The sequence below is a fragment of the Barbus barbus genome (assembly GCF_936440315.1).
Source record: "Barbus barbus genome assembly, chromosome: 27".
NCBI classification, from domain to species: Eukaryota; Metazoa; Chordata; class Actinopteri; order Cypriniformes; family Cyprinidae; genus Barbus; species Barbus barbus.
The window spans coordinates 7,134,284-7,157,867 of record NC_136755.1 but is presented as its reverse complement, the minus strand read 5'-3'; the positions used below and the strand labels follow the sequence as shown (position 1 = coordinate 7,157,867).

At 42.4% G+C, this 23,584-nt stretch overlaps 1 protein-coding gene across 1 annotated transcript in view; it reads left to right on the top strand.

Annotated features, from left to right (window-relative positions):
* Positions 1 to 23,584, top strand: part of LOC306847410 (regulating synaptic membrane exocytosis protein 3-like) — a 77,776-nt gene that overhangs the window by 1,184 nt on the left and 53,008 nt on the right. Inside the window, exon 2 of the mRNA XM_079381341.1 lies at positions 18,351 to 18,639. Within this exon, the coding sequence (XP_079237467.1) occupies positions 18,390 to 18,639 (250 nt within the window). The 5' untranslated portion in view covers positions 18,351 to 18,389. The remainder of the gene's footprint in view (positions 1 to 18,350; positions 18,640 to 23,584) is intronic.

Below are 23,584 nucleotides of genomic sequence, written 5' to 3'. Positions count from 1 at the left end.
GAGAGCTACAGGGGGGGCAGTAAAAGATCCGATTTATAAGTCTGTTCACAGCTGCCAGACTGTTTGGTGCCTACGCACTGATGTCCGGTCAAAGGCCATGTTGGGTTTAATAGGATCAAGAAATGCGAGGCATTTCCCAGCAAATGGGCTCATTAATACTCTAATATGTCCAGATACTGAGAAGTGCCACTCAAATACTATGGTAAAGCCAGGTACAAGCCCAGAAGGATGGAGAATGTAAGAATTGTTGTGGTTCTTTCAGTGAAGTCAGAGGTCTGATGTTAGTTTTTGTTGTTCTGATCCATTTTTCAAGTACCTGCACATATTTGTCATGTTTCGTTGTGCGCAGCAGGTGAAAATAACTAAATAAAGTAAATAATGCATCACATTCGACAGCTAGGGACAAGTGTTCTGTGTTAGAGGAACCCTTGGCTTATTCTCAACCTCTAGGTTGAAGTAGAGTGTAAAATAAAACATTGTTTTTCGTTCGGTGCTCCTGGGCCCAGATTTTGTGCTTCTTATACCAGGTTATACTTATTTGTGCACTGGGCTCGGATACAAGCAGGCTTCTGATAGCAGTAAATCTGTGATTTATTGTTTTTGTTGATCTCGGTTCAGAGAGGTGCTGATTAGATTCTGTGGTACTTTTTGAGGCTGTGCTTCTGTGGCGTTTAGCGGCCATCCCGTGAAGTGTCTTTCTGTTCCTGTCAATGAACCGTGATGTTCAAAAATCTTTGGGAATGCACTTGTGCACTTTTTTGGCAAATGCTATTGAGGCATTTTACATTACTTCTACAGTTTGGAAATAGACTATTAGTTACCTAAAAATAAGTATGTTTATAGAGATAATAGAATAAAATTACACTTTAGAATTGGAAACACATATTCACAGGTTTGCCCTTGATAAACTCCTACTAACTCCAGCTAAATTAGCTGCTTAAGTATGGTAGTTGTTGGAGTATGTAGTTATGTTTAGGTATATGGTTGAGTTAAGGAATCTAAAATATGGTCATGCAGAATGAATAAGGCATTAATATGTGCTTTGTAAGTACTAATATGCTAGTAATATGCATGCTAATAAGCAACTAGTTAATAACGTTCCCTAATCTAAAGTATTACCAATAAAAAAAATAATATATAGAGGTAATTGTAAGACATAGAAATTATAAGTGACATCTAGGTCAGAACCTGCTTTACATACAATCATTTTCAAGTTTCAAATCATTAAGATTAATATTTTTAATATCATGTCTGCTTTTAATTGATTCAAAATATCCAATTTTTTTTTTTTTTTTTTACCATTTAAAATAACTGTTTTCTATTTGTATATATTTTAAAATGTAATTTATTCCTGTGATCAAAGCTGAATTACTCCAATCTTCAGTGTCACATGATACTTCATAAATCATTCTAATATGCTGATTTGCTGCTCAAGAAACATTTATCATTATTATCAATGTTGAAAACAGTTGTGATAATATTTTTGTGGAAACTGTGAAACAAATCTTATGTAACAGTATAAATGTCTTTACTGTCACTTTTAATCAATTTAAAGCATCTTTGCTGAATAAAAGTATGAATTTGTTAATAAGCTGTCCAATGCCGCTACTAGGGGTGCTATTGCAAGCATTGGTGTGAATTATTGTCAGTTTTCTCTTTTAGGTCAACAAATGCCATTAGTTTAAACAGAATCTTGCTTGTTTAGTTATATTGTCAACATGTTTATCGCTAGCTATCTGAACGTTAACATATTAGTTTAATGGCAAATAACATTTCATTGTAGCCTAACTCTATCGCCCCCATGAGTACTGAGGTTGTGGTTCAAGTCAACCTTGTTAAAGTCAACCTGAAATGTTGTTGGCAACTCATTTTACTTCTGTAATCTGACATATTTTTGTCGAACAGGATATTGCAAAACAAGAACGAGTAAATAGAGGCAAATTTATCAACCATATAGTTGAAATATGTTGGCTAAGCATTCATGTCTACATTTTGATACGGGACTAAGGTGTTTTTATCCATACTGTTTATGCAATTAATCTAATGTGACCTTTGCAATTTAGTTTGTAATATGTAAGCACAAGACTGCATTGAATAAAAATCATGTCTTTGTTTCCTTACAGTGAAAGGTAAACATCCCCATCTTTCTCCAGTAATTGCAGCATCATAACGCTAGGATTAAACTCACAACCAAAGGGCACATTAAATATGCAGCTAGTCTGCGGTCGACTGCAACCCTTATGCTAAGTGCTGCTACACATTTTTTTATCCTCATCCCTCTTTAGCCCTCTATCGTTTCCTCACTCATGCATTTTCTGGCTGAATTTAGAGGGATTTGATAATCAGTGATGTACAAGGTCTCATATAAATCATAGAGAGCGTGAAGAGAGTGTGAGAGATAGACGGGTGTAAATCAGTGTAAGTCTGCTGTGCGCTAACATGAATCAATGTTCCCCGACCCTCCACCTAAACTGAGGAGCTCACACTCACCCGAGAGAATTCACTTCATCACCCACTGCGAAAAAAAAGAGAAAATGAGACGAAGAAGAGAACGAGGGAAGAAAGTGAATCAATTATTGAATTGTTTTTAATTTGCCATTGTTTAACCAGGCTTGTCAATTAAGAACAAGATGCTTATTAACAAGAATATTGTCATCCTGAAAAACTAAAGGGAGACAATTAAAGGAACAGTTCACCCAAAAATAAAAATGTACTCACCCTCAGGCCATCTAAGATGTAGATGAGTTTGTTTCTTCATCAGAACAGATTTGGAAAAATTAAGCATTACATCACCTGCTCACCAATGGATCCTCTGCAGTGAATGGGTGCCGTCAGAATGAGAGTCCAAACAGCTGATAAAAACATCACAATAATCCACACCACTCCTGTCCAACAATTAATTAATCTTGTAATCTGAAAAGATGCACTTTTGTAAGAACCAAATCAATCATTAAGGCGTTTTAACTTTAAAGGAGCACTCCACTTCTTTTTTGGAAATAGGCTCATTTAATAACTCCCCAATAGTTAAACAGTTGAGTTTTACCGTTTTTGAATCCATTCAGCCGATCTCCGGGTCTGGCGGTAGCACTTTTAGCTTAGCTTAGCATAGATCATTGAATCGGATTAGACCATTAGCATTTGGTCATCAAAAATTATATTATCTGCAAGTACAGCTTCTTTGTGTGACAGATTGAAATTTAAATTCAACGTAATAGCTTGGAAAAGAGCAGAAGGAGAAATACATGGTTTGGAACATTTTGGTATGAAAATTTCAATTTTTGAGTGAACTATCAATTTATATGAATGCAATACATCACATCAGACATCAAATAGAAGGAAATAATCAATGCATAATGCAAGATACATAGAGTATTGTTTAATTGAGAACAACTAGATAAGTTACAATGATAAACAGAGAACACAAGAGCTGCCAAAACACATTTTATAAGTACCTCCTTCCCATTCTGTCTGATAACTGTGTCAGCACCATGGTTAAATAAGAAGCGAGAGATTTGGAAGAGGGCTGAGAAAGGAAGCAGTGAGGGAGGAGAGCAGGAACGTAGGATGACAGGGACAAGAAAAGAAACACGGAAGGACCATTCATTTTGCTCATTTGCGTGCTGCTACAGACGAGATTGGGTTTTCATTTTCACTAAATGTTCTGTACCTCTTTCTAGTTTTAGTTCTTTGTATCTCTGGACTTTGTGGATTTAATGTACTGACACAGCCTCTCTTTGTTCCCTTTCCCTCTCTTCCAAAACACTGTCCTGAGGCAATCTAAGGTCACTCTTTCATTGTAATCTGAGTGTTTTACCTAACCAGCCACAAATACGACAAGGGACAACCAAGATTCTGCTAGACGCTTATTTCTCTCATGTTGCATTGGGTAGTACAGTGAAATCTCATTGGTTGAAATGACCACTAGCTGTATTAATGCTGCATTTCATCTAAAGTTAGATGTGAACTATTCCAACTTGAAATCTCAGACTTCCGACCACAATGACGTTCCATCTCTCGTGAAAAGAAGTGTGTTTATAGGAATAGTTCACCCAAAATGAAAATTTGCTGAAATTGTACTAACCCAGGCCATCCAAGATGTAGATGAGTTTGTTTCTTTCTAGGAACAGATTTGGAGAAATTTAACATTGCATCACTTGCTCACCATTGGATCCTCTGCAGTGAATGGGTGCCGTCAGAATGAGAGTCTAAACAGCTGATAAAAACATCACAATAATCCACAAGTAATCCACACCACTCCAGTCCATCAGTTAACATCTTGTGAAGTGAAAAACGTCTCGGTTACGTACGTAACCCTCGTTCCCTGATGGAGGGAACGGAGACGTTATGTCGTGACGACATTAGGGGATTTACTTGAGAGCCCCGACTGCCTCTGATAAGAGAAAACGCCAATGAAATTTGGCTAGTGGATTTTGCATACCTGAGCCACTCCCCGTGCATACGGGTATAAAAGGGCGACAGGTGCATCCACTCATCAGGTTTTCCGCTGAGGAGCCGAGAACGTGTCCCTGGCAACCAGCGATGGTTCAAGATTGTGGCATGGGGACATAACGTCTCCGTTCCCTCCATCAGGGAACGAGGGTTACGTACGTAACCGAGACGTTCCCTATCTGTCGGTCACTACGAGTTATGTCGTGACGACATTAGGGGTCTATGGAAAGCGCCACAACCTGAACCCCGTCACGACCTTGTGGCATGCAGATGTTGACAAGCTAGCGCGTGACAGACAAATGCGATGCGAAGGTCGCAACCTTCCCGTCGCCCCAGCGCAAATTCGCTAACCTTGGTGCCCGCAGGGACCACTGAGTACATTGCTGCTGGAGATAGCCAAGCCGCTGTTCCTTTCCCCAGAAATCGGAAGGGATTTCGACCTTCTATGAAAGACTGCTTCAAGTCTTTCCTGTTTGTTGCTACAGCCCGGCAGTAACGATGGGGAAGCGAGCCTTCCGGAGAAGGGCGCTACGGAGGCCACACCCTGCCCGAAGGGAGGTAACGTGTGGAGACACTGGTATGGACTGGCCCAAGCCTGGGGCAGTGCTACATACGCCTGGACCCTGGGGCAGATCCTACCTAGGAGAAGGGAGGAAGGCTGCCAGCAGGGTCTGACAGAGCTCTGTCAAAGGGAAGACACGTGTTTACCGTGAGGGAAACCGTACCGTGGATGAATACACATGTGGGATCACCCGAAGGGAATCAGGCCACACGGGCACCTAGCCGAGTACAGGGGCTGACCGGAGACCCGGGCAAGCTAACACCGGTACTGGGCCTGGCGTCAGACTGCTCCGCCCAGCCTGACTGCCGGGGGTGCTGGAGGAACTCCGCCAGGGTTCGCCGTCCGGGGTACTAACTGGAGGAGAGAATAGGCGCTCGTATCCCCGGGTAAGGGGGAATGGCGCAGCAAGCGTGACACCGGCCAACTCTTCCCGCCACTTACCTGTTACCCAACACACGGGAAGAGACTGGCTCAACGCGGAGACTGTAAAATCTCGCGAAGGTGTTCGGTGTCGCCCAGCCCGCAGGTCTACAGATGTCTGCCAAAGAGGCGCCGTGCGCCAGCGCATAGGAGGAGGCAACACTCCGTGTGGAGTGAGCCCTCACCCCGAGGGGGCACGGCTCGCCTTGGGATTGGTACGTCAAGGCGATGGCATCCACTATCCAGTGGGCCAACCTCTGCTTGGAGACAGCCTTCCCTTTCTGCTGACCTCCGTGGCAGACAAAGAGCTGCTCAGAGCTTCTGAAGCTCCGGGTGCGGTCCACGTATATGCGCAGCGCTCTTACGGGACACAGCAACGCCAAGGCTGGGTCTGCCTCCTCCGAGGGCAGTGCTTGCAGGTTCACCACCTGATCGCGGAAAGGCGTGGTGGGAACCTTAGGCACGTATCCAGGCCGGGGTCTCAGGACAACGTGAGAGTAGGCCGGCCCAAACACAAGGCACTCTTCGCTTACCGAAAATGCTTGAAGGTCCCCGACCCTCTTGATGGAAGTGAGCGCGGTCAGGAGCGCTGTCTTGGCCGACAGGAATTTCAGCTCGACTGAGTCCAGCGGCTCAAAGGGACCTCTCTGAAGTCCAGCCAGGACAATAGAGAGATCCCAGGAGGGCATCAGGGGTGGCCTAGGAGGATTTAACCTTCTGGCACCCCTCAGGAACCTCACGATGAGATCGTGCTTCCCCAGGGACCGGCCGTCCACTGCATCGTGATGGGCCGCAATAGCAGCCACGTACACTTTCAAGGTGGAGGGCGACAGCCCGCGCTCCAACCTCTCTTGCAGGAAAGAAAGCACCACTCCAATCGTGCATCTTCAGGGGTCCTCCCGCCGAGAAGAACACCAGTCCGCGAACAGACTCCACTTCAGCCTGTGGCAGGCCACTCAAGTCTGCCGCGTCCCATCCAGGAGCCGCACATGGCGGTTCCACAGAGCCGGACGCGGGTGCCGTATGGTGCCGAGCCCCTGAGAAAGAAGGTCCTTCCTCAGAGGGATGCGCCAGGGAGGGGCTGTCGCGAGGAGGGTGAGTTCCGGAAATCAGGTCCGGGTGGGCCAATATGGCGCAACCAACAAGACCTGCTCCTCGTCCTCCCTGACCTTGCACAGTGTCTGTGCGATCAGGCTCACTGGGGGAAACGCATACTTGCGCAGAGCCCGAGGCCAGCTGTGTGCCAGTGCGTCCGTGCCGGGGGGGGGCCTCGGCCAGGGGGAATACAGCTGGCAGTGGGAGGACTTGCGGGAAGCAAACAGGTCTACCTGAGCTTCCCCGAATCGACTCCAAATCAGCCGGATCGTCTCGGGATGGAGTCGCCATTCTCCGGGGAAGTGAGCTGTCGTGAGAGCGCGTCGGCTGCACGATTGAGCTCCCCCGGAATGTGGACGGCGCACAGCGATTTGAGCTGTGACTGACTCCAGAGGAGGAGACGGCGGGCGAGCTGTGACATGCGGCGTGATCGTAGACCTCCCTGCCGGTTGATGTACGAAACAGCCGCAGTGTTGTCCGTGCGGACCAACACGTGCTGGCCTAGGAGCAGTGGCCGGAACTGCTTTAAGGCCAGATGCACTGCCAACAGCTCTAGGCAGTTGAAGTGCCAAAGCAGTCGAGGCCCCATCCAGAGCCCCGAGGCTGCCTGCCCGTTGCATATAGCGCCCCAGCCCATGCTGGAGGCATCTGTTGTGACAACAACATGCCGGGACACTTGTCCTAAGGGCACCCCGGCCCGTAGGAAGGCAAGGTCCGACCAGGGGCTGAAAGAGCGGCGACACGATAGCGTGATGGTGACACGACGTGTCCCGCGGCGCCATGCCCATCTCGGGACCCGTGAGTGTAACCAGTGCTGAAGTGGTCTCATATGAAGCAACCCGAGCGGCGTGACTGCGGCTACGGATGCCATATGCCCCAGGAGCTGCTGAAACTGTTTCAGCGGAACCACTGTCCTGCCTCTGAAGGAACTCAGGCAGTTCAGCACTGATTGGGCACGCTCGTCCGAGAGACGTGCCATCATACTCACAGAGTCTAACTCCACACCGAGAAAAGAGATTCTCTGCACAGGGGAGAGCTTGCTCTTTTCCCAGTTGACCCGAAGCCCCAACTGGCTGAGGTGCCGGAGCACCAGGTCCCTGTGACCACCCAACTGTTCTCGCGATCGGGCCAGGATGAGCCAATCATCGAGATAGTTGAGGATCCTGACGCCCACTTCCCGTAACGGGGCAAGGGCGCCCTCCGCCACCTTCGTGAAGGCACGGGGAGACAGGGAGAGCCCGAAGGGGAGGACCCTGTACTGCCATGCCCGCCCCTCGAACGCAAACCGTAGGAACGGCCTGTGTCGAGGGCGAATCGAGACATGAGAGTAAGCGTCCTTCAGGTCGATCGCTGCAAACCAATCCACGGAGTGAACTCATCTGCGTCAACATCTTGAACGGGAGCTTGTGTAGGGCCCGACTCAAGACTCGCAGGTCCAGGATTGGCCGAAGGCCACCGCCTTTCTTGGGCACGATGAAGTAGGGGCTGTAAAAACCCCTGCCTCATCTCGGCTGGAGGGACCGGCTCGATTGCACCCTTTGCCAGAAGGACAGCAATCTCCTCGCGCAGGACAGGTGCATCTCGGACTGCCACCGAAGTCTCGAGGATGCCGCTGAACCTGGGCGGCCGCCTGGCGAACTGAATCGCATAGCCGAGTCGAACTGTGTGAATGAGCCAGCGAGACGGGCTGGGTAGCGCAAGCCACGCCCCCAGATACCGTGCAAGCGGCACCAAAGGCCCAATCGATGTGCCCGCAGTGGTGCAGCGAGGGGGAGTAAGGTTGGATGGAACAGAAGGCAGTGCGTTCTGACTCATCCCCACAAAACTCCCTAAGGGGACTGGCTAGAGGTGCGCGGGGAGGCATCGCGTCCCCAGACCGCACTCTCTTGGCCACTGGCAATATGGGTCTCGGGTGAGAGTGAGGAGGCATTGCGTCGCACACTGTCAGCCCGCAGACCTGGGAACCCGGAGGGAAGGGAAATTGCTCTTTCTTTGACAATGTGGGTACCACTGGCCCTTGAGCCAGTGGCGGAACAGAAAGAAAAGAAAACACAGGATTCTCCACCCGGCCCTCCTCCGGGGGAAGGAGCGACGCTAGCCTCGTCGTCTCCTGGGAAAGAGCAAATTCCTCCATCTCCGGGTTGTGCGCGTCAGGGCCGCTTTGTCGTCTTCCTGGAGGACTTGGCGGCCGGCTGAGGCGCAGGGGGCGCCGCACTCCTGCGAGAGGCTCGACGCACCGGCCTAGGTGACGACTCAGCACGGGGCGGAGCAGCTCTGGAGGACGCAGGAGGGCGCCCACGGCGACCAGCAGACTGGGGCCTGGCCCTTGGGCCAGCGGTGGCAGCTGGAGCATCCCGCCGTTTAGGGAGGATGTGCTGAATTGCCTCCGTCTGCTTTTGTACTGCCGAGAATTGCTGGGCAAAACCCTCGACAGTGTCGCCAAATAGCCCCGTCTGGGAGATGGAGGCGTCGAGAAAGCGTACTTTGTCGACGTCCTTCATCTCGGCCAGATTGAGCCAGAGATGGCGCTCTTGGACCACTAACGTGGACATCGCCTTCCCGAGGGACCGCGCCGTGACTTTCGTCGCCCGGAGAGCGAAGTCAGTCGCCGTGCGCAGCTCCTGCATCAACCCCGGGTCGGGACTACCCTCGTGCATTTGTTTTAGTGCCTTGGCCTGGTGAACTTGCAGGATGGCCATGGCATGCAGGGCAGAGGCGGCCTGGCCCGCAGCGCTGTAGGCCTTGTTGGCGAGTGCGGCCGTCAGCTTACAGGCTTTGGACGGGAGACGCGGACGATTCCTCCAGGTGGCGGCGTTTTGCGGGCACAGGTGCACCGCAACCGCTCTCTCCACCTGGGGAATATCCACGTACGGCAGCCCCGCCGATCGTTCATCCTCAGAGGACGAAAGCCCATCCCCCGATGCCGCGATCGACATCTGATCCTCGGGCGGCGCACCGAATGAAATGCTGGCGGCCCCGTGAGGCGAACCAGCGAAATCACTCGGGAACCGGACGGAACAAGCGCTGCGGGAGGAGTAAGAGGTCCGCGGGGACGTGCCCGGCGGAGAAGCTCTTACCGTCACCCTCAGATCTCCCAGAGCGCCAGCCGGCGGTCCTCTGCTCGAGCCAGAGAGACCGGGACGGGTGGCGGCAGAGGGTGCCAATCCTTTCAGAAAGGAAAGGCGAGAACGCAGCGTTGCCATGTTCATACGCCCACAACAGGCGCATGACTCATCCACAAACGCATCTTCAGCGTGCTGGATGCCCAGACACTGAAGACAACGCTCGTGACCGTCATCCGAGGACAGGAAGCGACCGCAACCAAGAGAACACGGACGGAACGGCATCTTTAAAAAGACGCGAACCGCCCAGTGTTTTAGAAATTTGCTCTTTCAGGTGAAGTGCCCAGGGGAATCGCTGCTGCAGGGACACCGCTGTCTGCACCGTAACGCCACCCAGGAACAAACTTCGAGGCAGACGGCTTTGTGGAGATCTGATCTGTTTTGAAGATTTCTCATCCACTCGGCTCCGAAGCAAAAATCTGATGAGTGGATGCACCTGTCGCCCTTTTATACCCGTATGCACGGGGAGTGGCTCAGGTATGCAAAATCCACTAGCCAAATTTCATTGGCGTTTTCTCTTATCAGAGGCAGTCGGGGCTCTCAAGTAAATCCCCTAATGTCGTCACGACATAACTCGTAGTGACCGACAGATAGGGAACTGTATTTTCTTAAGAAACAAATCCATCATTATCTTCAAACGAGTCCTCTATCCATAATATTGCTTTCTCCAGTGAAAAATTTGTCATATCTAAATCAGAAGAGAAATATGCACAGATTAAGCATTGTTTACTAGTGAAAAACACTTCTAAATATGCCAGAGGATGTCAGTTTTAATGTGAAAGGACAAAAGAGGATTTTTATTTTTTTCTGGAGGAAACTTTATTATGGATGATAGACTGTTATTTTAGGCAGAAGCAACAATTTAAAGTCAAAATGCCTTAGGGATAGTTCACCCAAAAATGTTGTCATCATTTACTCACCTTCTTGTTCCAAACCACTAATTCATGGAGACACAAGCGTTGGGGCTGTTTTTTTGAAGAATGCGGGCGATAAAACTGGCTATTGCTGGTTGCTATTGACTTCCATAGTAGAGAAAACAAATACTATTAATGTGAATGGCTTCCGTCAACTATTTGGTTACAAACATTCTTCAAAATATCTTCTTAGGCAATAACATTTTTAAAGATTTCTTTACTCTGTGAAACTTTTATAATAAGTGAAAATGGACTCCGTTAAAGCCTGAGTGAGTGTGAAATATTTCATGTCAGTATATGCAAAATGTTCAAATGCTGGTACATTTGATACATGGTAGTTTTTCAGTCCAAACTATTCCTTTGATTCTCTCTCACACATACAGCTAATGGCGTGTTAATGGAGAGTGTTGTGGGCTGCTGTAGTCTAGGCCTTCTTTTAGCTGTGTGTGTAAGTGAGCGTGACTGTAGCATTACTCATGTCGTGCATAGCTCGTGTGATGAGAGAAACCTTATACAGACAGCATGTAGAGGACTGTGTGTTTGAGTTTGGCATTCACACATCTACTTTCTTGCCCTCAAGTGTGATGTAAGCGACTTGGCCTGAAATCTCTGACTTAGAACATGAAATGAAATATATCCTTTCCAAAAATATACAGAAATAGAGAAAGAGGCACCGGAACAATTGAAGTGGGCAGTTAAACAAAATCGTATTTCATGCTATGATTTTATACCACCGTAACCAGTAGTTTATATTGTAAATAAAAATGTGGTAAAGATATTTTTGGATAGTCAAATGAGTTAAATATTTAGTAAATGATAGCATTGTTGTTCTCATTTGATCATTTTCCCATTTTTGGATGCAAAGCATGATTATTCAGTTGAGTCTCAGTGGAAGCACATCAAATTAATTCTGTATGAATGCAGCAAGTTGCATCATTGCTTGCCAACCACAAATGTAAATTCAACTTTTTTGCAACATGTCACTCTAGCCCCTTTCACACAGAGATTCCGGAAAATACACGGGTAATGTGTTCCGGCAATTGTTCCCAGGTCGTTAGATTTGCTGCGTTCACACTGCCAGTGATTTCCCGGAATCTGTGCGTGCGTTTACACACAACCCGTAAAAGTCCCGGAATGACACATGATGTCATCATGAGACGTATAGTGAGTCGAAAACGCTACAGCCAAGAAACAGGACAAACATCAAGAATCAAAGCGGAAGTGTTTGTACTGCTTTATAAACATATTTTGTTATTCACCGCTCTCCGAGTTTAAAACACAGACTAGTCCCTCCGGCACTGCAGGGCTGTATTATTGAAAACACCCGCTCAAAGAGTCGCACGATAACTACGTCATCACTACGACACATCCATTACGGCATTGGCTCCGGCTTTTGTTCACACAGCGCTCGTTCCGGGACTGAACCCGGCAATGTTACTAGGTCCCCAACCCGGGATTGGTCCCGGAATCAATCCCGGGTCGTGGTTGCATTCCGGAAGGCACTCCGGCAATTTCTCGGCAATTTTCCGGGACCAACGTGCAGTGTGAAAGGGGCTTAGTGTATTTTGACATTCCTACATGTTTTTTGGTAGCTCACATGTGTAAATAATTTAAAGCATTTCTGCCCACTTATAATTGATAGATCTGTGGTATAAACAGTATACCAGAATCTACTGGTTGATACATTTCTACCATCTTGTGATATTTACCATCATACTGGCCATCCATTTCTTAAAAATAAATGTTCCAAAAGCGTGGTTTTTTGCAGTGATGCCATAGAAGAACCAAAAGAACCATTTTTAGAACATTTTATTAATCTGAAGAACCGTTTTCCATTATAAAGAACCTTTTGTGCAATGGAAACATTTAATTGATGTTGAAGGTTCTTTGTAGAACTAGATGCCAATAAAGAACCTTTATTTCTAAGAGTGTATAGTGTGCATTAATGGCAAAATATTTTTGGTGACACCTCCAAAGACCCTTCCTTATGCTGTCAAACCATAAAACGTATCATTTGTTTTCAATAAAATAAGTACATTTTTCCCTCATCCAGTGGACTGATTAATAACTGTAATTACATGTATCCATTGCCCAGAAACTGACGAGGCCTAAAGCAATTATGATTTCAACTCTATTAAATGTAATTTGATCAATTGGTTACTCATGTGCTCCACACTCACCCTGACGGCCCAGTGAAATGCAGTTGGTAAGGATTCAATGAACACATACACTTCTCAAGAAATCATGATTTTTGTTTCTCCAGTAAGGATAGAAGTGTCTAGGTTTTAAACCAAGAGGACCATCTGGGCGGCTGAGATTTTTGTCAACGTCATCCCAAAGAGGTCATATAATTCATCTTATCTCTCCAACCCATAAAAAGAATTGTAAGGAGATAATGTGTTGAGCACAGGTCCAAATTAAGAAATTCCTGTATGGAGAAGTGGGTTAACGGGCCAGTGATGGATGGGCCGGCCCGTTTTCTCCGGTGACTAATGACGACCTCTTCACTTCTCTGAGATTTGGGCTCCTCTGTTGTGGTGAGAGTGATTGAGTGTGTCTGGGGAGGGTCATCTTGGTGTTTGCTTCTCCGCTGAACTACTTCTAAAGGACCGTGTTCTGCTGAAATCTACAAAATTGTTAAAACACCCTTGAGATGACACCAGCATGAATTTCCAAGCTGGTTTTTGACAGATTAGTGTTGGTCCAGCAGGTGGATCACATGCAATGCCCCAGACAAACAATGACGAAGGTGGCAATGACCCATAAAATTGAATATTTAGGGGCTACATTTCTTTTTAGTTGAAAACTGCAGATCACTCAAGTGATTCTCATAGTATTTGGTCTATTCAAATATAATTTGTTTAAAAAACTTTATTTCTGTGCTATTTAAGAAGTATAATAAGTAGCGTTTATCGATTGAACCTTGCAGTTGGATCTCGTATGGAAAACAATGACAAATATCAAGCCTGTTTATTGATATCAAAGTTTTTTTAGAATACCATTATTAATTGATTACAATAACAAAACTATGCCGTGAATGTGTATCTTTAAGCTGAAATACTGTATGAACAATGAGCAAAAAGACTAATGAAATTAGTTCACTTGTGGTTCAGTAGAGTCAATTGAGTAATGCCCATGAACGATTCACTGAATCTGATTCAACCCACTTACTCTCAGACTGCGTCCAAAATCTCATACTCTCTTCAGTAGGTACATATTTTGAGTAATTACTTCTCAGCTGCTAAACAAGTACGTTCTCAATGTACGCATCCCTCATGAGTCATGGGATAGTAAAGTGTCCATCATATGCACACTTCTGAATCACAAAAAGTATATAGTATACTATAAATGTTATAGTATAGGCTGCATATAACTTGTTTGTTTACAGTTGTATATCAGAAGGGCAGTTATAAATCACTAAATTATAGATAATAAAAAACTAAAAGCAATCTAGATGTTAATATGCCAGCTGTTGTGTAGGGACACATTTACTCCTTTAAAAACAGCAACTGTCATTTTCTTTTCCTGTAAATGTGGGCCCTATACTCTTTAATAGGAATGTATTACAAATACTCTTATAAATATGAGAATGTATTTTTTGTGTGTAAATTAGTTTATCTGTTGTATTGCAAACACTTTTTTTCCAGGATTTTTCTGTATATAGTGGACTTCAATGGTGTCCAATGGGCTGAAGGTCCAAATTGCCGTTTCAATGCAGCTTCAAAGTGCTCTACAAGATCCCATTCCCAGCAGAGGAATAAGTGTCTTATCTAGTGAAATGATCGGTCATTTTCTAAACAAAAAACAAAATATGTATATGTTTTAACCACAAATGCTCATCTTGCACTAGCTCTGCGATGCGTGTCCACGACTTCACGCATCACTTTAAAAAAACTATAGATTCGAGATCTAATAATCTAGTTTTGATTTGTGACAGTGTAGTCACACTTTACACAGAGGATATTATCTTGACTCTCAGTCTCTGATGTTTATCATTGCTGGTTTAACACCAGCAGGTTTAAAGGCTCATAGCTGAGGCTATTTTTCTGCTTTTCCTTGTTGGCAACACGTGGAACGGGGCCAAATTGGGCACTGGGTCTGGCACCAGCGGCATTGCCAGCGTGTCTGTGTAAAGTGGTATTTGTGATTGAGAGAGTACAGCTACCCACAAGTTCTCACTCTATTAGGTCCTGTCAGGACACTGGGACCCACTTCACCCGCTTCTAGTTGACCCCAAAAGTGTCAGGCTTTGTCTTGCTGTAATACATTCTGCACAGTGAGACGTTTGATAAAAGGTGCCCTCTTAATCTGTCTGTACTTATCAGCGCCCACAGTTTAGAGCTCGAGGCACGACGGCAGACAAAGCAGCTGAAGGCCACGGGTCGCTTTGATAGGCCAAGCTGCCACATTTCAGCCCATTGTTCTCCGCTCATGTCTCCCAGCCATTCAGACCCCATATACACGCACCTAAATCAACCTGATTACTATGATAAAGACTTACCCTGCTTTCTTTTCATTTCATTTTCATTTCAAAGGAGTGTTAGTCCAGATCCAGCTCTAAATTATGATTATTATCACTCAGGGAGACAGGCTGATTCATTTCCAAGAGGGAGCACTGCCACGGACCCAGAAACACTGATATGAGGAAGCGCAGATCAAAGCAGCGAGTGGAGAGCAGGGAGAAAGAGAATGGGAGTGCAGAAAACAAACATGCAGATGCTGTTCACCGAGAATATAGAATGCAGATTAGGCTACACTTTTTTATCATTTACTGCTCGAATTCACCAAGCAGATGAATTTGAGGCTGCAATGCATTGTGGGGAATTGTGTGGTCTTTTTTTGCCTGGAGAACACTGATATCTGATTACTAGTGCTTTTAGATGTCACGCCAGTCCTTCTTCTGAATCATTTATCAAGCTAGCATCATTCTGCACACATGAGCAAGAGTATTTCATGTCCTCATATGCTGAGCCAAGCCAGATGAGAGAAATATGTGGGCTAATTTGAATCACGATTAGTGATGCTGGAAATGCACATCTTAGTGCTTATTTAAATGTTTATTATATTATATTTCATGTTATTCTCACTTTAAAATGTTGTCGTTAGTGAAATTTTTATAGCAAAACTGTTATGGAGAGAGGGAAACAAAAGTACAGGTGCATCTTAAAAAATTGAATATTGTGAGAGAGTTTTTTTTTTTTTTTCAAAAAGTGAAACTTTCATATATTCTAGATTCATTACATGTAAAGTAAAACAATTTTTGTTTTAATTTTGGTGGTAAGAGCTTACAGTTCATGAAAGTCAAAAATCCAGTACGATACTGGAATTTCTAACTTCGATACGATACCTTGAAAAATATCGATACTCGATACCATTTTCGATACCACGGAGAAAAAAACTGGCACAATATTAAGGGGGTAATTTTTTTAATTTAAAGATAAATGTAACAAGTCGAGAACATGTGGTATATTTTACATGAACAAAAAAATGTCTTGAGGTACTGCATTTGTTGATTTATTTATTAATCTTTTATTAATCTTAGTTAAATGTTAATTGAAACTAACGTTTACTAATACATGTACTAATTAAAATCCAAAGTTCTATTTGTTGATCTTCTCATTTCCTTCATAACCAAAATATTTCCAGATATAGGGCCCTATGAAATCCGTTTTATTTGTCCCCAAATTCCGTTAAATTTCTTTCTACATTCAATTTTTTCCATTTTAATTTTTCTGGATTCCGTTTTTTTCCGTTTGAATTTTTCTGGACTCTTTTTTTTTTTATGGTCAAATTAAATGCTATTAATCTAAAAGCATGTCTAATTCATTAAAATCATGAAAATTATACAATTTAACATTTAATTTATTAAAAGTGTAACAAAAATGACACGTTTAGGGCCGTATGAAATGTTTTATTTTTTTCTCACCTTATGTTTTATTGTTACCAAATTCTGTGTTTTAGCATGTCTATTATTTGAATGCATAAAAACAATTTTTATTTATTCTTACAGTAGCCTTATGAAATGTGTTTTCCCCCTCAGAAATTCTGTGTTGTGTATTTAAATTTTACTGGATATCAGATGAAGGCATAAAACAATTTTAATTAATTTATATTTGAATTAATGAAAATTAAACATTTACATTTTTGGCAAATGAAGGGGATTTACTATTAAAATTAAAATATTTTGTGATTATTTCTTTAAAAAAATTAACAGTAGTAGTAAGTAGTAGTATTATGTACATTCTACTAAATAATAGTAATATAGCCTATTTCTGGCACACGGTCTTTAATAGGCTGTTAAACCGAACTTTTATTTTGACGGGTTGCCGTGAATACTTCTAAAGTTCTGTGTGTGTATGATATGACACTAGTTTTACTCAAATTAAATGGTAAAGTGCTCGTAAAGTGCCTTTCAGATCAGTTCTGGAGATATTGTTGATGTATTTATGTCCTCATTGAGACGGCAGACGCTGAAATCACCGCGAGCGCCACATTAGTAAACACAACCGCACGTGCAGCACATTCACACAGAGACGCGCAGAACATGCAGGATTCATATTTAAATCCACTTTTGCAGCTTAATATTTACAGATACTAGTCCATATCGTGATTTGATTTAAGTGTAATGACCTACTTTTGATTAATTCATCCAAACTTTGACAAATTCCGTGACATTCCGCGTTAAACTGTAAATTCCGTTTTTATGACTGGATTCCGTGCGCGTTCTCTGCATCGCGGAGATCATAGATCCCTACAGATAGCGCTCCTGCTGTGTTCTTTAACAACCAGAGCAGTCATCTTTCTATTCACTTCACTTTTGCTATTTAACCAGAGCGAAGGAGACCAGTGCGGTCAGGTGTGGTGCTTGTCCACGCGCCTTTGAAGAGAAGTGAAAGTGACAGCTCGGCTAGTATTGGTGTATCGATACTTCGGGAAATTAATATTGGTACCGTTCAGATATTTCAGTATCGATATTTATCGAAATATCAATATTTTTGACAACACTAAAATCCAGTATCTCAAAATAATTAGGATCTAAACAAAATCACAATTTTTGTGATATCAACTTTAAATTTGGAACAAAACTTAGTTGACACATGGCTTTAATTTTATAGCAATTTTAGATTCCAAAATATTTTGAAAATTTTTATATTAAGGGTTAAGTGTTTTATTTTTTTAAAGGAAATGTTTTTTTAAAGAATTGTTTTTTACATTTGATTGTTTATTAAATTTGGGCTTGATTGGATTTCTTTTTATCACAGAAATCAGAAAAAAATGTATCATAGTTTCCATAAATATATTAATCAGCACAACTATTTTCAACATTGATAGTAGTAAGAATATTACTTAAGCAGCAAATCAGCAGATTTCTGGTGTGACACTGAAGACTAATGATGTAATGATGCCAAAAATTCAGCTTTGCATCAGAGGAATTAATTACATTTTAAAATATATTCAAACAGAAAGGAGTCGCAATTGGAGTTGGAATTGCAATAATATTTCACAATATTACTGTTTTTGATCTTAACTTGATCTTTGATTTTGAATTTAACTGTATTTTTGATCAAATAAATGCAGCCTTGGTGAGCATAAGAGACTTCTTTCAAAAACATAAACAATTCTTACTGACCTTAATCCTTTGAATGACGCACAGCCACTGAAATTGAGTGTAGAGTAAAGACTCTTGGGATTTGATGTCAAACTAGAGTATACATAAAGTTTCATAGAAAGGATTGTTTCATAATTTAATTGTTGCATCTAACTTTTCACCCTCTGTCTTCCTCCCAGCCTCAGTCCAGCCCAGCGCCCAGAGGCTTGTGTAGGACCATGATGCTCAGCAGCTCAGTGGACGTACCCAGCCCAGGCGGGATGAGCGCGGTGGCGGCCCGCAACGTGATCCGCAGTTCCAGCATCAGCGGCGCCATGTACAACCTGGAGAAGAGCCCCAGCAGCACGGGGCCTGATACCACAGGCCTGGCTGGAAACAAGAAGCGTCGCTCCAGCCTGGGAGCCAAGATGGTGGCCATTGTGGGTCTGTCACAGTGGAGCAAGAGCACACTGCAGCTCAACCAGCAAGGTGGGCAAGCTTTGAATACTCCAGCTACCCTGCTGTTCTCCGTCAGATATGCTTGTTTTTTTTCTTAACCTCTGTTTGCTCTCGCTGTCGCAACCTGAACAATTTCATAATATGGTTTGTCATTTCTGGTGTGTAGTTTTTTTCTCACTTCATTTAAGTTTCCTTCACCTCCTCTCGACATTCTTGTCCTTATTTTACTTTCAAGGTTTCATAAGGTTACCAAGTCCTGTCAGTCTCAGTCCTCAACTGTTTTGAGGGCCATATGCAAAACATTATTATTATTACCGCATTTTCTGACTTGGGGATTTTTATAAGAAAATAAAATCATTCATATTTTTAGAGAAATTAGATGAATTGCTATTATAAAACAATAGGCTACTTAATATTGCATTAATGCAAATAACATACAAGAGTCTCACACATCAATATCAGTCATTATCATTTTATTCAAAAGGAAACACTCCAACAAACCACTGCAAAAAATTCATGCTTAACAATTTTCCTCCCTGCTTTCAGGAAGACATTACTTTCCAAAAATTATATCAAAGCAGCTGAACACAGCCAAGCTTCAAAACACACAAACGGAATAACTTATCTCTGCAGAGCTGCAGGTTTAACCAGTCTAATATACATCTAGACAAACTTTAATCTTTACATGATCAGGAGGACAAAAAAGAGCATGTACTAAGTATTCCCTAGTTTTTTTTTTTTTATGTTTATTTTATTTATTTAGTCATTTAGCAGACGCTTTTATCCAAAGCGGCTTACAAATGAGGACAAAAGAAGCAATCAAAACCAACAAAAGAGCAACAACGTGCAAGTGCTATTACAAGTCTTGGCTAGCCTAACGCAGTACAGATAATTATTATTATTATTATTATATATATATTTTTAATAAAAAGACATATAGATAAAATAAAATTAGAATAGAGTGCTAGAGTTAGAGGGTCAAGTAAAGATAGAACAGATTAGTTTTCAGCTGTTTCTTGAAGATGGGTAAGGATTCGGCTGCTCTGATTGTGTTGAGCAGGTCATTCCACCAGATGGGAACAGTTAATGAATTTTATGTTTTAGACAGATGCCTCTTTCCAGCCATCATATTCTTACTAGGGATGCACGATATTGGATTTTGCCAATATCCGATATGCCGATATTTTTCAACTCATTTTGGTCGATACCGATGCAGATACCGATATATTTCCTTTTGTTTGGAAACAACACCTAGTCTCTCGTGCGCAGAAATTATAAGCAAAATATTTTAAATTTTGGTTAGTTTGGTTAACCTATTTATTAGAATTAAATAAAAAATTATGAAGTACATTTAAGCTTTGAAAATAACTATAAATAAAATATATCAATAGCTGCACCCTCCCCAGAAAGATGCAGTGTTAACGCTAACATTTTATTTTAAGATTTAACATTTGTAGATGGTCTAAAACAAAAGAGCTGTAAAAATTCAGAAAATCTTTTAGAGCTCATGATATGTTTAAAAAATGAAACATGTTACACAGTAATGCATAAATCAGTATATATAAAATAATTTAATTTACAATCATGTTAGTGATTTTTTTTTTCATGCAAGCTATAGCTTCTGATCTTTAAATCGAAACTCACTCATTATATTATGACATCAATTACTGCTTTATTTAATCAGAAAAACAGTCTAAATGTTATGTAGGCTTTTTTACTTTTAATTTAATTAGAAGTAGACCAACAGCGCCCCCTAAAGATTAAAACTCCTTACCGAACGGGCGTTAGGACCTGGGGGAGGCTGCCGCTGAACGTGCTGTCACTGTTTATCACACACCAAAAGCGTATGTGCTTTCACAGATTAAATGCAGAGATCCAAAACAGTCAATCTAATCATCATTCAGACAAAACTTTGCTTCAAGAACGAGCCACACTGCTGACATGATCTAATCGCTAGCACACCCTGAGCTAGAGCCGTGCACGGGCCTCAGATTTAGGCCCTAGCCCAGCCCTGGCCTGAGACGTTCAGGCCCTAGCCCACGTCCGACAGATTATCAGAATTACTGGCCCGAGTCCAAGCCTTTTTATCCCCCCTTCTCCTAAAACAGTTTATACTACTGTTTCGGCTATTAAAATAGTTCAATTTTGTGTGTAATGGCAAAATTATTATATTTTGTTTCGTTTTTTTTATTAAGTTAATTTAGAAAAACGTTTGGAGCATTTTTGTTTGTTAAATAGCCTATAAAGTTCCAAACGACCAAGCGGCCAGCGGCATGAGCTGATCATAGACTATGTTTTATCAATTTAGCCTTCTCATATCATCACGACTTGCCTAAAATAAAATCTATAGATGTACTAAAACAGTTCAAGCATATAACAATGTTTAAACGTTAAACCTGCGCTATAATAATAATGTGCGCTAGCCTATATCTAAGTTTGTGCAGAGAGTGGAAGCTAAAGCACGCTCTGCAGGACATGGAGGCACCAGCAAACACTTGCATTGCTTTCAGTGGAAACAAATTAAAATAGCCTCACCATCATTTTTTTTGATAAAGGTAAGAGTAATACATCATTCGGACCTGTAAAGGGTCTACTTGTATTTGTGTGCACTCACAATACCAACAAAAGGTAGTTCTTTTATAAAACAAAGAAAACAAACATGATGCGCTTTCTGCCGTCTCGTCTTGAACAGGAGCGCTTCACAAAAATGAACCGAAGCTGAGCGAATACATGCCTCACAGACATGATAAATATATCTATAGAAATCTTTAAATTATCACTTAACGAAAAAAATCAAAAACAAAAACACTTTTTTATTATAATCGTAATCATAATCAATAAAGATGCATTTCTCTCTAAAGGCGCGTCTAATGAGGAGACGGCGAGTCAGGATCAACAACTTCATCCTTGAGACACGGACTCAGAAAACATTAGTTTATTAGTAAATAATTCAAATATCTCCTTACTATTTCCCGCAGACACATTCATGGTTATGTTTGCTGGGGTTTTGCAGCAAGCTTTAGCCTGTTGTGCATTTGAACGCAGAACTATTCAGCTGCGCTGAAGTCACTTGCGCACCTGCTGCTGCTGCAGGACACTAAACACCATCGAGCTGCTCTCAGTCGCGTCAGCATGGTCTTGTGTTGTTTCCACCAGCACGGCAATTTTCATCACTAATCGATGGATGTCTATAATATAAAAATAAGGAGAAACCCAAAACAGGCCCGAGGCCTGGCCCGCATCTGAACTATGACGTGAAAATTGGCCCGAAGCCCGGCCCTAGAGGCGTAAAAAAGTCGAAATGACGAAATGCAGGGCTCTACCCTGAGCACCTGTGAGTTAATGTATTCCTCTTATCGGCAAGACATATCTGCATCATTTTTCATATCAGGCCAATACCGATATTTACATTTAAAGTATAGTGGAGCTTCATTGTGTTCCACAGTGATTTAATGAAAATATTTAATGGTAGTACTGGGAAAAAAAAAGTTTCTGGATAAATATGTTTGGATAAATATCTGAACAATTTGTAATCATGTTTCATTGGTTTCCATTATATACACACACATTTTTTGATCTTGCACCTATTACCTGTCTTTTTCAAAACCCTAAGTATAAAATGTAGCTCTTTGCTCTAGGGCTGCAGCGATTCGTCGACGTCTTCGATTACATCGATTATGAAAATACGTCAATTAGCATGGAATGCGTCGAGGAGTCGCACCTTTAGCCACGCCCATTGCGCGAGCCTGCAGTTATCCCTACTTAAGACTGTTTTTCTGCCATGTTTAACACAAAACAAGACTCTAGAGCAGAAGGTAAAGGCTAGTATGGCAATATCACTTCATAGAGTTGCGTTCATAGAGCATTATTATTATAGGACAGTCAAAACCGCATATAGCCGAACTGACACCTTTACATTGTCAGGATTCACAACTGCATTCAAAGCTGCGCTGAATGAACTGAACAGTTGCCTATATAGTCATGACGGGTTTAATTCACCCCACAGAGATGGAGAAGGAGAAATGATTTGCGTTCATCTTAAGATCCACTGGAGCTGCTGGGGCGCGATCGCGCGAGCTCTTTGTGATCTGTAATCTATCTTTCTTTCTTTCTTTCTTTCTTTTTCTTTCTTTCTTGTTATTGTTAGTCTATTTCTTTCTTGCTTTCTTTTTTTTATTAATTATTTAATGCTATTATTTTTCTTTTTCAATTTTTTTATTATTTTCTTTTTAATTTTTACTTTTATTTATTGTTATTATTATTTATTTCTTTTTCTCTCTTTTGCTGTTATTATTTTTCTTTATTGTTATTATTTTCTATCTTTTTTTGTTGTTATTTATTTTTGTTAAGTATTAATTATGAGAAAATGTTTGAATAAAAGATTAAGATTAATAACAGAAGTTACTGTTATTATTTAGTGATAGTTTTAATTAAAGAATTCGTCAACTGATAAGAAAATAATAAATAGATTAATTGAAAAATAATCGATAGGTTAGTCGACTAATCTATCGATTATATTTTCGATTAGTCGACTCATCTATAGATTATTTTAATAATTAAAAATAATCATTAGCTGCAGCCCTACTTTGCTTAAATCCTAGCTCTGCTCTGATAGCCTCCAAAACACTTCAGTACGGTCAAACACCTTTCGCATTCTCCTCAGAAAGTGTATGAATTTAGTCATCAAAGGAAGCCCCTTCATTAGCTGTTCTTCATCTGGTCTTCATGTTTATTTGTGGCCGTAGGATATTAATGCTGTGTGTTAGTCAGCAGAGCATGTGTAGTTTGCGCCCTGCTCTTAGTCAAGCACTGAACAGGCTAACCTTTCCATCACCCTGCATGACTCATGGATGAGCTACTATTTGAGCTTTCCTGTAGCTCAAATAGTAGAGCATGGCGCTAGCAACGCGAAGGTCATGGGTTTGATTCCCTGATCAAATGTAAAAACTGTAACTTGAATGCAATGTCGCTTTGG